This window comes from Medicago sativa, chromosome 6 (assembly GCF_051527215.1).
Source record: "Medicago sativa cultivar Bolivia chromosome 6, Bolivia_mono, whole genome shotgun sequence".
NCBI lineage: Eukaryota > Viridiplantae > Streptophyta > Magnoliopsida > Fabales > Fabaceae > Medicago > Medicago sativa.
The window spans coordinates 8,272,143-8,289,702 of record NC_140754.1 but is presented as its reverse complement, the minus strand read 5'-3'; the positions used below and the strand labels follow the sequence as shown (position 1 = coordinate 8,289,702).

The 17,560-nt window shown below is 32.2% G+C and overlaps 2 protein-coding genes across 4 annotated transcripts; both read right to left on the bottom strand.

The window, feature by feature from the left end:
• Positions 1 to 725: 725 nt before the first annotated feature.
• LOC146912526 (small ribosomal subunit protein bS1m-like) lies at positions 726 to 4,235 on the bottom strand. Its single transcript, XM_085722098.1, has 2 exons — positions 4,097 to 4,235; positions 726 to 1,670 (listed from the first exon to the last, which is right to left on the bottom strand). Exon 2 carries the CDS (start codon positions 1,600 to 1,602, stop codon positions 988 to 990), a length of 615 nt encoding a protein of 204 aa, XP_085578224.1. The 5' UTR covers positions 1,603 to 1,670; positions 4,097 to 4,235; the 3' UTR covers positions 726 to 987.
• A 1,121-nt stretch (positions 4,236 to 5,356) lies between these two features.
• LOC146912525 (hyperosmolality-gated Ca2+ permeable channel 2.3-like) lies at positions 5,357 to 12,647 on the bottom strand. 3 transcript variants are annotated; one of them, XM_085722097.1, is made up of 12 exons: positions 12,546 to 12,647; positions 11,088 to 11,162; positions 10,783 to 10,973; positions 9,943 to 10,092; positions 9,642 to 9,705; positions 9,327 to 9,536; positions 8,951 to 9,139; positions 8,162 to 8,460; positions 7,800 to 8,076; positions 6,972 to 7,247; positions 6,271 to 6,504; positions 5,357 to 5,872 (listed from the first exon to the last, which is right to left on the bottom strand). In XM_085722097.1, exons 3-12 carry the CDS (start codon positions 10,800 to 10,802, stop codon positions 5,711 to 5,713), a joined length of 1,881 nt encoding a protein of 626 aa, XP_085578223.1. In that variant the 5' UTR covers positions 10,803 to 10,973; positions 11,088 to 11,162; positions 12,546 to 12,647; the 3' UTR covers positions 5,357 to 5,710. The 3 variants fall into 3 exon arrangements, 2 of the variants coding, with proteins under 2 accessions (XP_085578223.1, XP_085578222.1); XM_085722096.1 differs by having other exon boundaries at positions 10,783 to 11,162; XR_015016722.1 differs by lacking the exon at positions 5,357 to 5,872 and adding an exon at positions 6,765 to 6,881 and having other exon boundaries at positions 6,350 to 6,504; positions 10,783 to 11,162.
• Between the last annotated feature and the right edge of the window lie 4,913 nt (positions 12,648 to 17,560).

The window sequence follows — 17,560 nt, the reverse complement described above, 5'->3', positions numbered from 1 at the left end:
CTATTACAAAGTTCAAAAGAAACAGAAACTAAAAAAATAATTTTCTGAACTAATAAACGTGATGCCAACAAAACAATCTTCACACTTATTTGAATTTAAGAGCACACAGTTTTCCTGTGCTTTATGTCATGTGTTGAGTTGTATGATCACATTCTGCAAGAGTTTTGGTTTTTTGGCAGCCAGGTACCTTTGGGCAGTGTAGAAGAATAATTGGCATCATATGACAGTTGTGTTACTTCATTTTTCCAAGTTTTTACCGATGTTCAGTGTCGTGTCCGGTGTCTATGTTTCATAGATTAAAATGGACAAGTTCATCTATATGATTCATTCATATATTAAAATGTGAAAACATAATTCATACTCCATCGCAAAAATTCAACAAACTAAAAATTAATAATTATAATTATAATTATAATTCTCTACAAAAAAAAAAATATATAATTATAATAATGAGCGAATACTACGATAGCAGCCTTGGAATTGAGAAAATCACTAAAACAAAAAGCATCATTGAGTAACAGAAATGTAGTAGTAAAACAAAAATAGAAGAAAAGCATAAATCAAGGCAAAACATAAAGAGTGAAATAAACCAGACATGAAAATCAAACTGAAGGCACATTGCCTTGCATGGTTACAACGAAATTCATAAATATGAACTAAAACTTGAGAACTATGAAGTAGTAAAGATCTGTGACTATCAGATCTTTCTGATTATTTGATTGGCATTGAGCTAAATCATTATATGCATTTGCCATCTTATCATAAAATTCAGACATATTATGCTCTTTTTCGTCTCTTTTGAGCGTAGAGTTCCACAAATCAGGGACTTCCATCGCGAAACAACTACACCAAATAATAACAATCCAAAAACGACGACAGTATCAACAAAAAACAAGAAACTGAAAGGAACCATAACTGCAATCAAGTCTAACAAATTATTAACCTATAAATTATTAGAACGCCAAGTTATTGTTTGATCTGCCCCCTTTAGAACACCACAATACTCTTATTTTTGGGGTTAATGCTCTCAATGGTGAATTGATCATTCGATATCCTCCGTCTTTGCCTTTTGCTGTGAGAACGGAATGGAAGATAAGCAATGAAACCCGCGATGGCTACTGAATAACCTCCTCTGACTTTATCAATAATAAAGCCTTTCACCTTTGTATTTGTTCGCCAAATCTTATTCAGTTTCATCCAAGCTCGGTCTTGCCTGAATCTTCGTGGGAGAAGAAGAAGTGGTTCATCAGCCACTACATCTGTGGATCCTGCCATATCATTAAACCTGGCAGCTGCTCGTTCTTTGATCAGTGGTTCACCGGCCACTAGATCAATGAATAATCTCTCCAAATTCTTCTTTCTGATGTGTGTTTCACCGGCTGCTCGATCCAAGAATCCCACCTTATTCTCAAACCTGGTGGCTGGGTTGATAGGCACTCTTGTAAGCTCATCTCGTGTACAATTTTTGGGGGTCCCAGGTCCTGCATCCACCAAGAACGTTTCTTTCCCTAAGCGCAAAACTTCAGATTGCAAGGCCTTTCCACTACATAAGAATGAACTTGAATTACATCTAGGAAACAATCGACTCAAATAGATGCTCATCTTAAACTTCTTTTCCCTCGATTTCCTGTTCTATTTTCAGAAGCACCCAGCAGCGTCACAGAATGGACCTAATCAATGTAATAATACTATCGATTAAAAAAGGAATAATATGACGAAATGAATAACAATAGGCCAAGGGCAGTCACCCTTCTTTTATATATGAGATCAGTTTCTTTAAAAAAATAAAAAATAAGAAAGCCATAAAATGAAGAACAAGAATACACACATAACCTAAAACACATTGTCAGATAAACAAACACAACACAACACAAATGGGGTCAGCACACACATCATATACTGACGGAGAAACAAACACAACACAAATATGAAATTTTAAAATCTTAACTCGGGAGTGGACTAAATCTAAATTCCGTCCAAAAAAACTAAAGGGAGCAATGAGTCATGACTGCAGGCATGTCCTTGAGAGTCATGGGTCTAGCGGCTCTTCAATTTTCCTAAGCATACCAGTTACCAACATTCACTTCAAAAAAAAAACATGTTTCTGTTCAAGCCTTTGGGTAGAAAATGCTATCAGTTTCATAATCCTACAATTATCACTTTTCACAATCGTTATACCAGTTTGATTAAGATCCTGAATATTTGGGATTCTTATATAGAACTATAGGTACACGATACAATACATCATGCATACCAACTAACTAGAGGCATGCATATCAAATTCACAACTCAATGAATCCACCACAGAAACGCACTAATTTTTTGGCTAGCTACTTGAGTACAAGGAAAGTGCAGAATGAACAACCAATCTGCAAAATCAAAACCATGAATCTTGTCCTTATCACCTAAAAGACCTAATAGGCTGCTGCCATGAAGATAAAATATGATACAACATAGACCCAGTAATGAAATTACAACTGAACATAGTTCATAAAATCATTTCTCAATGCCAATAATAACATAACATTCAGAACAAAATGGGCCCAATTCATTCACATCTATGAAGCATTGAAACATACACGGACACTAGACACGCACCGTTACTAATTTAAGGAATGACAAAACTGACTGTAATCACCTATCGGTGGCGTGTCGGACACTGACACCTCTACACGGTAATAATTTAAGAAATGACAAAACTAAATGTAATCACCTATCAGTGTCGTGTCGGACACTGACATGTGCCAAACACGCCTTTGATTAGAAGTGTCACTGCTGCAGAGATACGGTACACGGACATCATCATATAACTTCCATTTTGGTATTTCTTCTTTCATAATCCATAAGGTAGTAAAAAAAACTTAAATATGATTGAAATTGAAATCTTGCTAGCACCGACACTTCTGACGGAAGCCGTGTCTGGAGTCCAACACGCGACACAACACAAACACATGTGATTATGTTCAATTAATTAATTTTTTCGAATTTTAGGATCCATAATGAATATCTAGGATTCTAATATAGAACTACAATGCATCATGCTGATCAACTAACTAGAGGCATGTATATCACATCCACAACACACCGAATCCACCACAAAAGCGCACAAATTTCTTTGCTAGCTAATTGAGTTCAAAGAAAGTACAAACGAACAACCAATCAGCAAAATCAAAACCATGAATCTTGTCTTTATCACCCAGTAAGAAATGACACAGTGACTTTGAAATCAATACTAAAAGGCTTAACAAGCTATTACCACGAAGAGAAAATACGATACAACAGAGACCTAGTAATGAAATTACAACCTATGAAGCACCGACACAAACAAAGACGCTGAACACCACACTGACATGTCAACACCAATCATAATTTTTAAAAATGGTAAAACTGAATGTAAAAACGTGTGTGGGTATCATGTTGGTGTCAGGCGCTGATATTGACACAGGGCATGCATTACATTGACATGTCGACACAGGTAATAATTTTTAAAAATGGCATAATTGAGAATATAATAACGTGTATTGGTATTGTGTCGTCGCAAACACTAACACGTATCAGACACGGTTCTTATCTTATCAGAAGTGTCGGTGCTACAGAGATTACATCTAAACATACTTATCAAAATATTTCTCAATGTCATTCATAACATAACATTCAATTTTGTCATATTAGTCTCAATTCATTCACACCAATGCATTTCGAAAAGAAAAAAAAAAAGTTCAAGAAATTCAAAGTATCACAATGCCAATCACTCTAATATCAACACACTTTGAAGGTACGTCATTTCATATAACTTCAATTTTGGTATTTTAACTTTTATAATTCATACGGTAGTAAAAGAAAGTACAAATATGATTTAAATCGAAATGGAGAAACTTTTCATCACTCATTCATTCATTCATATTTTAGAAAAGCGGAAACATAATTGATATTGAATCGCGAAAATTCGAGACAGTAATAATAACAATGAGCGAATATGATTGTGTAGCAACAAGCATTGAATTGAGTAGCAGAAATGAAATAGTAAAACAAAATCGTAGAAGAAGCAGAAATCATGGTAGATCGTAAAGAGCGAAAGAGAAATCAAGATCGATACCTGCACAAAGAATCGCCGTCGTCGTTCGCCGGAGAGAAGGAGATCGCCGTTCGGGAGAGAGTGTGTGCACGCTGTGAATGAAAATGAGGGTGAAATAGGGTTATGTCTGAAAATGGAATTATGAAATTTTTTTCAGGGCAAAACTGTCCAATATATCTTTTACCCCACATTAGTATGGATTCTATGAGTTAGTTATATTCGAGATGAGTCAAGTTGAGTCGAGTCGAGTTTATTTCGTTTAAAGTTCACAAGTCATTCGGTTTGTTTCATAGCTTCAGTTCATTTATTCAAATCACATATTCAAAATTCATTTGGTTTGTCCTTCACTAGAATATATTCAAAATTCATTCGATTTGTCCTTCACTGAAATATGTGGGAAACAAAAAATCATAATTCTTCACGTAGAGTGGATTTTAAGTGTAAATATATCTCAACTCTCAAGAATCAATCTCGACATATTCAAGCGTTATTTGAAAATGAAGCAACAAGTCGGTCCTTGGATCGAATACCGAGTTTTCAAAAAAAAAAAAAAACAACATAAGAAGTGAAAAATAAGTTTTTTAGTGAGTGAAAGTCCCCCTTCTCTCCAAGTTTCCTTTGATCATCGAGGAGGGGTGATTTTAGGTCATTTTTTGACCTAGAATCGCCCCTCTGCGTTTTTTTTTCTCCTTTCTTTCAATTTAAATAAGTGGTTTTCACACTAATCAAGTTTTTCATTTTGTGTTTTGTGATTTCGTCGTCAAAGTGTCATGTTGGGTTGTTCATCGTCTTGTGCGGTGTTTGATTTTGCGCCATGTTGCGATGTTTGTTTGATTCCTATTGAAACATCAACTTCAATCAATTACATATTCAATCAATGATTTGGGTGTCGACGTTGCAAATCCGGAAACAAGGGTATTTCGGTGACTTCGAATTTATCATATTATTGATAGGCACTTATCATGCTATTGTATGAAATGTACTTTTAGTTTGAATGAATGAATATCGTTTTGTTTTTGTCAAAAAGAAAAAATGAAAAACAGTCGGTTGCCGGGCTACAATCGATAGCATTTGTTGGTTAAATTTCTAAACATGTACGTTTAGAGAAAATGATGAATGTTTTAACTCAAAAAATAAGGGCAAATTGATTGAGCTATTGAAGTTGTTAGTAACCTATATTATAATGACAAAGTTGTTAATGTTGTACTAGAAAATGCTAGCAAGTTCTACCATGAAACAAAACTTTGCCTCCTCCGTATGCACTCCTACTAGATCTTCTCATTACAAATGTTATCAATCACTTTTCAATAAACAAATGTTAGTAAATAAAGGTTATATTTTGGATGGTTCAAACCCTAGACCTCTTACAAAAAATTCCTTCGGTGTCCCTTATTTCGCTGACCAAACTATCTACTTGGGACTTAATCCGTTGTTATCTTTCTTTTCACTATGAATAGCAAAAGAGAAGGTTATACTTTCGCCAAGCTTACATTCCATACTCATTAAAGCATAAATTCTCGGCCAAACAATTTACAACACATTGCCACGAACAATCAAATAAATCTTACAGGAAATCGGGAAATCAAACTGAGGGCACGCCGATTTGCATAGTAGCAATCAACCTCGTAATATGAATTAAACTTGAGAACTATGAAGAAGCGGTGATCTTTGACTATCAAACCTTTCTGAATATTGGACTGGCATTAGAGCTGGATCATTATATGCATTTTCCATCTTATCATAAAATTCAGACATATTATGCTCGTTTTCGTCTGCTCTGTCCTTCTTAATCAAACACTGCATAAGATAAGATATTCATTAAATAACCTAATTGAAAAGCAAGATAGAAAACAATTAAACAGTTACTCTCAATAATGGGCTCTTAGGGTAAGGTCTAATGTAAGGACATTAGTGGCCTCACCCTTGGGCCGGCCCTACTTAGTTAATATAGATTTAATTTTCTAATAATCATTTAATTTTTCACAAACAAGTTCTCATGAAGGACTATTTGAATAACACTATTACTTTTTTTAATTATACTAAAAAGTAAGAATATTAGTGGAATTTAACTAAAATTCTTAATTAGCATGAAGTTAAATAATTTTGCTTATTGGCTAGATCGAGGAAGTAAGCAGTAAAAAGAGCTATTATGATAATGTAATTCATCATTAGTCATGAACAACTAATTAAGGTACCTCGGCTGGAAAATGCTTGAATATAGGTCGGAACCGTTTCTGGCAATACTCATTGAATAGCAGTGTAAGAACGAGAAGAGGTAGAGTCAATGCTGATGCTAGAGGAAGTTTCTTCAAACCGAAAATCCCAATGGCTATTACATGCATTAGTATCAATGAAAATATAGTGGAGTTATGCACTGTAGGCCAAAACTCTCCTCCAGTCTCAAACTTTGGCACATAAACTTTCATAAACTGTCACCAAAAAAGATAATTAAGACAATATAATTTTGAGGTATATAAACAAATAAATGCAAACCTGACTCTAAAGAAAACAGAAAAATAAATGCACACAAGAACACAACGATTGATCACAAAGTTTGGTTAATTGTGTCTACGTCTCCGACATTAGGGTTGTTGTTGTAGTTTTTTGTTATGTAACACTTAGGTTTACATAGTACAAAGCTGTGGTTAAATATGACAGCTCAGATTACAAGTTCACAGTTGAACCGTACCACGAGGGCTTTGTCCCTCGCACCACTAATCCTCCTACTCATAATCGAACATATGAATGAGATAAGTCCAATGGGAAGACGCTGCTTATCGGAGAGCATGAGCCATACTCAACAGTCCTACCATTTTTCATCATGTAATGCATATTAACAACAGAAAAAGGAATTCAACTTGAGGTGAAAAGGATAAACAAAGAATAATTTGCGAACCTGGTTGCGGAAAATGATGTATCCCAAACAAAAGTAAATCAAGAGAAATGGAAGTATGAGTGGAGCAAGAAAGAAGTATGTCACACCAAGAAGACCGAAGAGACGAATCCTGGGAATTTCGCTGTGGTAAGGAATTGACGGGGGCTCAAATTCATTGTCGCCGTTTCTACAAAAAGTTCTACTTAAGAAATTGGAAATAAGTGTAGATAATCGAAAGAGCTCTGATGCTATTGTGGTCCATCCAGATGTCACAACATATGCAATGAAGAATGATGCCTGCAACAAATACATAGAATACATTAAAAAGGATTTAAAATATATGCACGGTCAGTGTAAATCAGTTTTGAGTGGAGGGTGTATCGTTGGAAAGATTAAACTAGAAGGATACAAGATATCCTAAAAAAAACTTAAATAAACACACTAAAAACAATAGTTTTTCATTTTGATGTTGGATTTCAACAAATGCAAGTCGAGTCGGTGCACCATTTAAGCGAAGGGTACACAACTCTCCTAATGCCTATTTTTTCTATTCACAAGACTCAAGTCCGAAAACCTGAAGGAACCAAGTTTCTCGCGAAGTGGATATAAACTATAGATTTGCATCTCCTATACAAAATGGATGCTCTCAACCTTCAAACTCACAAATTAAGCATAAAAAATGTTTCATTCCTTACAAAGAACCTCCCTAATGCTATACAATTAATAGATAAAATTTATAGGCATATAAAAACCGGAATATGAACTAAAGCTAAGAAACAAAACCAATAATAGCTCATCTATTTTCACAAAATATTGGAGAACAATGTGAATCACAAACTTGATTCTCACCTGTGAGGGTACAGCTTCGGCTAATACTCTTGGGATGTTTTTCGGCTCAAGAAAGATGTTCACTCGATAGAGAGCTGACCCTGATAGTACATTTGCAAAGAAAATGTTCCATATGGTAAACAGTAACATTTTAGTACATGCACTTTTTTGTATCTGACTCCATGAAATGTATCCTTGCAAAGATGAAAGCATAATCATAGTAGGTGGAACATATGATAGAAACAACTGAAGAATCAAACTTGGAAGGTATCCTGTTATAACTTGGCTCACAACTGATCTGCAAACAAGGACGGAAATCATGAATCGATATCATGAAGGCATTACTACACAGATGAAAGGTTATGGTAAGATTTACCACTTACAGTCTCAGTACGCCTTTCAAAAAGGGGAACAACGTTTCCAACTGTTCAAGGTGAGTAAGACCTTGTACTATTGCAACCGGGATTAAAAACAGAACTGTAAGAGTAGTATATGCAACGAAAACCACCAGCTTGCTGATCCATCTTTTAAGAAATGAAACGGTAAAGAAAGGCCAATAAACATCATGAGGTTCAGGAGCTTCCTCGGTAATCCATTCTGTTGGATTTACACCTTCTTGAATGTGTAAAGCTATTGCGGCACCAAATCGTGTTTTAAATGAAACGAATGCAGCAGGAACTTCCTATATGCATAAATTCAGCACACAAGTGGATGAATTACACATCATCGCAAAAATACATCTATTGCAGGAAAGAGTACCTATGTACACAATTTTTCAAAAGCCAAATCTAGTAATCAAAGTATAATTTAAGGACATCATGTTTAGATTGGCGTATTTGAGCTAGTCTACTGGCACAAGGACTTGTGAAACTGTTTGGGAGAGCTTGTAAAAACAGCTTACGACATGTCCATAAGTTATTTTCAGCTTATTTCCATAACCTCTCAGGGATAACTTATTAAAACAACTTATAGCTTATATAAAAACAATTTGACTTTATTTTATATTTTGTTGTAGAAATATCTTATACATAAGCACTTATGCTATAAGGGATTAATTAAGTTGTTTATCCAAATAGGGAAAATTAGTGTTGTTCTAAACAAAATCAATCCTCGTAACACCTGCTATATAATTTGAGTATTGTAGGTTAATAATATTTAGACATTTCAGTTACCTTTGATGCCAATGAGGACTGTTCCATTCTCACATTATCTTCGATATTCCCAAGTCTCCTTTCATAGTGATCTACAGTATCAACTTTAGGCCCAAAAAGTCCACAACAACCTTCACGTGTCTGCCTTTTAGGAGCATAATTTTTTTGTTTAAGATTGGTAAGCTTTTTGTACAATTTATCTGCATCAGTCTTCAAAGAATAAACTTCAATAGTAAAAATTATGACATAAGTTATATTAGAGATAAAAAAAAAAAAAAAATTGAATTTAGGTAAAGTATAAATTTCTCAGCTGTTCATATTCATGATGATAGAAAACAAAGTAAAACAACTGTCAAGGAAAAAGACTTGTAGATTGGAGCTTCAGAAAACTGCTTACAATAAGATTGTGAAGTTTGCTGCTTCGACGAACGACTGAATGTGAAAGATACGTAGAAGGGTGATACTCCGAGAAAAAACGCTCGACAGCATCAGTACATGTGCTTCCAGGTGGAATAGGAATCCCACGGACTAGCACGGTAAAGTGATGAGGCTGTAGCTCAGATGAATAAAAGCAAGCTATTCGTTTCGAGGAAATGTATATATACTCCTACAAAAAAGATTAAAATTAAAGAAAAAAATCAATCACAAATTTTATAAATAAAAGGAAAAATATGACAGTATTTACAAATCAAACTTGAACGGTAAAACTTACATAATAAAGAAGATAGCAAACAACTCCAGTGAAAACATATGCAGCAGAAAAATGGATCCATAACCTTGATAAAGACCAAATCTAGGTATCAGAATTTTAATGTTATAACTTAGACAATCCCAACTATTATACGAATATGTTTTCACATATAAAACCAGTTCATAAATTCAGAAAAATAAACATTAAGAATTTGAAATCAAAATTGTATCTACATGTCAATATTTCCGATATGTAAGTATCGTACTTCATCATGAATGAATAATACCAAAAAATTAACACTATTTTGATCCATAATATTCACCTGTTTGAACCGTTGTTAACATTAGAAATACTGAACGAGTCCAAAGACTTGTGTTGAAAATCGGAATCATCACTGAGCTGACTCCCGATATAATTAATTGGAAGAAGAACGAACATTCCAATAATTGCACCAAAAGTAAATACTTTCAAGCTGTAAGATCCCACAAAAACAAGGAAAGGGGTCAGCTGAATCAAATAAGAGCCTTTCAAGCAAAATACAGGTCACAGAAAATAGAAAGACAGATACATGTTTTATAGTAACGTGGATAGAAATTCTCATGAACAAATAACTGTCCCATCAATCAGATACTATGTAGCACCGACACTTTAGATGAAGCCGTTTTTGGTGTCCAACACAACACTAACACATGTAATTACATTCAATCACTTCTATTTTATTAAATTTTATCAATGTCGTGTCTGGTTTAAGTGTTTGTGTAGGTGCTTCATAGATCAGATATAAGTTTAAGTGTCACATTAAGAAGTTGGTGGCTAGGTTCTACATATGAATAGGTTATCTCATATTGAAAATGTTCAAATCCACTTCAAGTTAGATGTTTAATTAAGCAGTAAAAACTAGATGCCAATCAAGTTAGAAAAAATGATAAAATATAATGAAATTGAATATACAATCGATAATAGTATAGTATAAAAAATCCTCTTCTGATGCAGAAATCGTATATGCAAGTGAACGTATATGTAAAAATATATAAATTTTGGTCCAACATTAGTCCTTGACATAATGCAGGAACATCCATCACAATGAATGAAACCATTGAGTAATATAAAAATGAACATGGTGTATATTTGAGCATAGAGTCAATCAAAATTTTCACATTACCTAAAGACAAACACGCGCATGAAAACAAAGGCATCTAAGCCTGAATTCGATAAAAACTCTTCTTCTGTCGGCTCCCATGCCTTTCTCACCCAACCAGCAGTAGGTAACAGGCGTTCCAAGTTAAATTGACCACCCTCTTTAACCTTTCCTTCAGCAACGAGGCGTGGTACATATACATTGATATTACCAGGCTGTTTTCTCAATATAGAGTATAGTGTGAAAAATAGCAGACAGAGACCAAGATTAATTGCAACAGAAGTTAAAAGAGCAGAAAGAATCATTATGAAAATCTAGCTCAAAATCACCAGATCAACTCTCTCCACCCGATCATACGAATGCGGGCCTGAAATCGAATATAATGAATTCCTTAGTTGCTGAACCTGCATAAATAAATATATAATCATTACTACTTGACCTGGAATAAAATCATCGGATATAAAGATCTTTGCATTTAAGATATATGATATGCAAGCTTTTGGCAATTTTAATAAGATGTTCATGTCTGGGAGTGTGCTTCGGGACAGTACAAAATTATGCTCTATATTGATAAACAACTTAATTAAGTGTTTATATATACTGATGTATGAGCTATTTCTATAATAAAAGATAGGCTAAATTGCACCATGGGTCCTTTAATTTTGAGGTTTGTATCAGATTGATCTTTAAGTTATTTTGGTCACACATAAGTCCTTCAAGTTTGAGGTTTGTAACAGATTGGTCCTTTAAGTTATTTTGGTCACATAAGTCGTTTAAGTTTGTAAACGTTTTCAATTTAGTCCTTCTGTTAACCAAACGTTACAAAATAACTTAAACGACTTATGTGTGACCAAAATAACTTAAAAATCAATCGGTTACAAACCTCAAACTTAAAGGACTTAGGTGTGACCAAAATAACTTAGAGGGAAATGTTAACTAGTGGCACTAGTTAAGGACTTTAAATAGTAACCTTTTAAAAAAGTTAGTGTAATAAAGTGCATTGGAAGTTGAAAATTTTGATATATTTAAATAATAACTACTTGATTTAGTATGCTTAAAGAGTGCCCCGGGGGAACTCGTTAACAAGACCCTAACTTAAAGGATCAATCTGTTACAAACCTCAAACTTAAAGGGCCCCTGATGTAATTTATCCTAAAAGATAAAAGTCGTTTTCAAAAGCAATCGTAGAGAACTTATGAAAATTAGTTGAAAACAACTAATGGACATATTATAAGTTATTTCTATGGCCTCTCCCAAATAGCCTCACAAGTGCTCTTTCCAGTGATTAGTTCAAACAAGCCAATCCAAGCTAAATCAAGGTCAACCATTCTTACTCACTCAAAAAGGTATACAAATTTTACTGCTCAATACTAAGTGTGTATGTTTAGTTGAAGATAAAATTAAAAAACTGAAAACCTATGTTTGGACCTAAATCCAGAGTGATCATAGTTGAAACTCAGCAATGTTAAAATGGGGTCCACCATGCTCTGTAAGCATAAACCAACCAACACCCTTCTGCAGTTTAATTCTAATTCCAATGAACATCATTTCAGGATACATAAATTATTGAACTTTGAAAATTTAGAATACCATTCCATTACATTACATTGCACTGCATCAGTTCTAAATAATGCAATCATATTCCTATATATTATATATACGAACTCAAAATATTATTAAATAAAAATTCAGCCACCACCCTTCTTTCAAAAAAAAACAAATATCAAGAACAAATTAAACAATAGTATATAGTTATAGACAAGGTTGAATTTAAAAAGAGAAGTTACCTGATTATGGTTATGATTATGATGATTATGAAGAAGCAAAAGAAAGAGAACTCAAAGTGAGTGCAGTGAAATGGTAAAGACAAGACAAAACAGAAACAGAAGGATTGAGTTGAAGTTGAACAAACAAACAACGTGTCTTGTTTGGTGGCAATGATGAACTGAAAAGCAAGCCCCACGTGGTGCCTTTCCTTTTTTAGTCGGTACTACTTTATTCTTCCTTTCTTATCCATTTTTCAATTTTATTTTCTAGTTTGATGACTTGATACAACCATGTGGATAATCATCCTCATTTTTTTTAATTATTATGATGATTCTTTTTCCATTTTTTAAGGCAAAATTAATTTTGAGATAAAAGTTTAAATACACTCTACGCCCTTCACTTAAACTTGTGATTTTGGTTCCACAGCAAATAATAATGGGTCATGTTAACCGGTGTCCCCGGGGCGCTAGTTAAGAAACCCAAAAAAATAAAGTTTTAAAATAAAAGTAATACTTTTTAAACTTTTAATGAATTGATTGCACAAGTTACAACGTAATCTCTATTATATATATTTGCACTATTTTATCTTGATAGTACACATGGCATCCTTATATTGAAAGGTGCATTTAATGTTTTGTGTAATTGGTACATATTATGTGATTTGTGCAAGACTTATGTAATTAACATGATTATTCAAGTTGACTAAAAGGCTTATAATGACAAAAAAATAAATGGAATATTTTATTCAAATTATTTTTGCTATTTAATGTGTTACTAATTTCATTACTAAATTAATGGCATAATTGATGTGACTTACTTGCTTCTTTTTTCCTATAAATATTGTTTGTCCGTCTCAAACATCTTCACATCATTTAGAATTCATACTAAAATTTTAAAATTATTCTCAAAATCTCTCTTTTATTTTATTGAAACACTTTTCTTCTTGACATATTTTTTTATCACTCTAATTTCAAAAATTGATTCAATTTATGATATTACTCCACTACATGTTGTACATATCCATGTATTTTGTTCAAATTCACATATTCATCCTATGATACCCTCACATATTCATCCTATGATACCCTCGAGTTCTAACGGCTTATGACAAGATATGTACCAATTACATGTTGGTACATAATTCTTAATTATCATCCAATCAAATTGTAATCAACACATCATCATATTAAGTTAGCCAGTCTTGAGTTTTTTTCCTATATATAGTCAATTTGTCTTTCATCATTTGTATATGCATCTTCCTTTCGTACAAATTGTTTATAATATCATTTATTTGAAATGCAAATATTTCTACCTCCTGACCAATTCAATTTTATTGATTTCATTATTATCAAATTGATTTAGGCACCTTTTTTTTTTCCTTCCGAATTTTGATTCCCTTTTATAGGTTTAGTTGTCGGCTCTGTTAATTTTAGGGTTTTCATCCCCATATATATTTACACCTTTTGAAAAAGTTTGCTTCACGTTTTAATGAATTTCATTATTTTTCTATTAATTTGAAGCGACGTAATTGAAAGACGTTTTGAATCAGATTTCTTCATTTCAAAACTATTTTTTTTTGCCACTATTAATAATGAGAGATATGTGAAAGGCATGTCAATGTTTTGTTCTTCCAACGTTGAAGTTGTGCATATAAAAGAGAATTCTTCCTTAAAAAAAACAGAGAATTCTCAAGTATTTTTGGGTAACATATTAGTTGATAGTTCTCAAGATATTATATTTTTATCTTACATTTTTGTGGTGCAAACTATTCATGTATGTTGTAGAACAAGACCGACCCCTGCGAAAATGTAGAAAATTTATTTTAGTTATTTTTTTTCAATGAATTTTATCTAAACCTCACTATTTTCTTTATTATTTTCATTTGCTCCTATTCAAAAGAACTGATTTAATTTATTAAGTTTTTTCGTTTCTATTGTCAATCACTCATTTTCACTAAACATGGCGTTGATATATATTATTTCACATAAATTATTTTAACATCAAATCTCATCCATTCATTTCATTTGATAAATTAGTTCACATGCATCAAATACTCTTTATCACCTAATCAAGCATTCCATTTTTATCTCCCCATATTTATTTATTTTTGCCATCAACACATACTCAAACTTCTTTGTTAATTTTTTTACAAATTGCATGATAAAACACATACTTATGGTTGTTTGAGTCACTCATCAACATCGATAATATTTATTTGCCTTTATTTCATACCCATATTTTTTTATTTATTTTAAAATTATATTAAAAAAAAGACAACAATCTCGGCTAAACTATCAATATCTCTATCCGTATCCTTATCTACATCTACATCTACAATATAAACAAGTGAAACCATTTTCATTCAAAAGTACATGTGGCATGTTATAGTCTCATTCTAATTAATGTCAGGCTAATTAATGCTAGAAAAATTCAAATTTCCATTACATGGTATATGCTTAGCACCTGGTATTTCAGTCTCAACACATACTTCCATATACTGCCTCTATTTTAAGAAATCATTCGATTTATTATTATGATCAAAATGATATCTAGAAATTTAATTGCCTGATATCAAATCAAACAAGAAACTGCCCATAAAAAAAATCAAACAAGAAACTATCAACTGCCAATTAATGAAAAATTCAAATTATTCAACACTTATAACAGTCCTAAAAAAGAATGTTGACAATTGGTCTAATTCAAGACTATCGTTGAATTGTTTCTCACCTATTAAAATCAAATTAAAACCAAAATAAAATAGTGAAAGGTAATGATTCTTTTTGTCACAAAAAGGAAATAAAATAGCTCAGATCTTTATCTCTCATCCTATTCTCATCACTATTCCTATTTTTCAAAAATGGTTTTGAGAACGGTAAGAAGATCAAGAACACCTTTAGTTCCTACAATTTCATCAAATTTTATTGTTGATTGCATCAGACTGTTCCCCTTCATCATGGTTTGTGACCATGGTTTAGGATTTTATTGCTAATAGTTGGATTTTTAGTTGTACAGGAGAAAATAAGAGGGAGAATGTTAGTTATCAAATAATTTGTTGAGAAATTGATTTTGAAGCTGAAGAAAGGCATAAACGAAAGGGATCTTGAATCTTCTCTCATGATTTATATTTTGTTCCAATTCTCTCATGATTTATATTTTGTTCCAAATAATTGTCTACTATATATCATTTTTGAAAATGCTTCATTTGAGACATTATTTTCATCATATAACGATATGATCTTATTCATTAAATTTCTTTTGCTATTAATGTAACATATTTATTTTCCCATATATTTGTTTGTGGATGACCATATTGCTACTCAATGTTCCTCAAATTTACAAAGAACTTATCGGATTTATAACTAAAGTATATCTAAGTTTAATCGACTTTAATTCCTTCCAGTTTGGTTGTGTTTCTTCTAATTGGGAGGAAACTTAACATTATTGAAATTTCTTTTATCGATTTTGTTTACAATGTGTTCATTATTTTGCAGAGACCTTTATAATATTGAGAACAAAGTAGTTTCCTATCTATATATTCAGTTCAAGGTCGTGCATCCTATATTAACTGTCAGGGCCAAACTTTAGTTTTTTTGGTAATTTATCATTTACTCATTTTATACCACGAATCATATGTAATAAGTGTGTATTTTAGTCTTTTTAAGGCTTTTGTTTATTTTTCTTCTTTGTGTTGTTTGGATTAGTGTTACATTATAAGAATTTTGAATTAGGGTTTCATTTTTCTTTGTTGCAGCTTCTCTTCTGGATTCTTAAGTTTCTTTTTTGACATATTCTAGATTCTTACGTTGCAAAAGTTTTTCTGAATTTTATTACTATGATTATTTCTGAATTTTGCTAAAAAAAAAATCTAAATTTTTATTGCAACTTTATTTCTGAAATATGTGTTCTCACGGAATTTCATATATTTTATTTTCAGTATTAAATAAATACAAACATTTGAAGAAAAAAAATTCCTCTTTTATTTTTTGAGGGAATTCCTCTTTTATTTAAATGCAGTTTTGGTCGAACCTAACTGTACACCATCGATTCAGTTTGGTTCGTTTTCACTTTTAAAAAATGATAAAACCCAAACCTCATTTGACTTTGAAGAGCATGTAAATGGTAATTTAAAAAAAATCATTATAACAATCAATATTTTGAATAAAACACGTTTACTCAGTAATATAAGTATTGTACTACCTCTCATACAAACAAAGTTGTAAAGAGTGTATATACACATTAATCAAAATATATCTATTTTAAATGGGGCACTAGCCAACAAATGTGTATTTTTTTTTATGTTAATTTTAAACCGAACCTCCACTAGATAGAACTAGAAAATTAGGTGTAGAACATATACAGTGGCTAGACCTATGGGTTTTTAGATGCAATATTGCACATGTTAAAGCAACTGAAAGTAGTATCTTCTTATTGAAAACAACTATTATTTATTAAAAAAACTACACATTTAATATAAAATGCACAACAATTATTTATTACTAAGACCCATTTAATATTTTTTGAAGTGTTGAGTTTGAGAGATTTTTTATTTTTTTAGTTCAATGGGGTTCAATTATGAACCAGCTGCATCACTTTATAAATGCATAAATAAAAGGAAACAAGAACAAAAGGAGTTGGGGGATGGACCAAAACCTTCTCAATAAAGCTAAGCAAAAAGCTGAGGGGCAAACACCAAACCAAGAAAAAAGTAAATAACAAGAAAATAAAAAGTAAAGAAAACCAAAAGAAAAATAAAAGGAACGAACTAAGAGAAAGTCCTTGAGTTATTCTGGTAACATATATACTCCTAGAGTTTGAAAGATTAAATCTTATTAAGTATTAATTATAAGAGCAAGTGACATGTACATAGAGACTCATTTAAGCAACCAAAAGGAGAGGTCCATTGTGGATGCTCTAACAATCGATTAACTTATTGATGAAAATTTTTGGTCGAAAATAATACAAAATAAATGCTTGCTGAAATTATCAATTTTTAAATATTATTGTTATTATTATTATATTATTATTAATAATAATA

Excerpts from the sequence above, each read along its gene's own strand:
- LOC146912526 (XM_085722098.1), bottom strand. The coding sequence starts at position 1,602 with ATGAGCATCTATTTGAGTCGATTGTTTCCTAGATGTAATTCAAGTTCA.
- LOC146912525 (XM_085722096.1), bottom strand. The coding sequence starts at position 11,063 with ATGATTCTTTCTGCTCTTTTAACTTCTGTTGCAATTAATCTTGGTCTC. Across the intron at positions 8,077-8,161 it reads TTGAAAGGCGTACTGAGACT|ATCAGTTGTGAGCCAAGTTA; the intron begins GTAAGTGGTAAA and ends CCTTGTTTGCAG. Across the intron at positions 6,505-6,971 it reads ACATCATTTTCCGCAACCAG|TTTATGAAAGTTTATGTGCC; the intron begins GTTCGCAAATTA and ends TTTTGGTGACAG.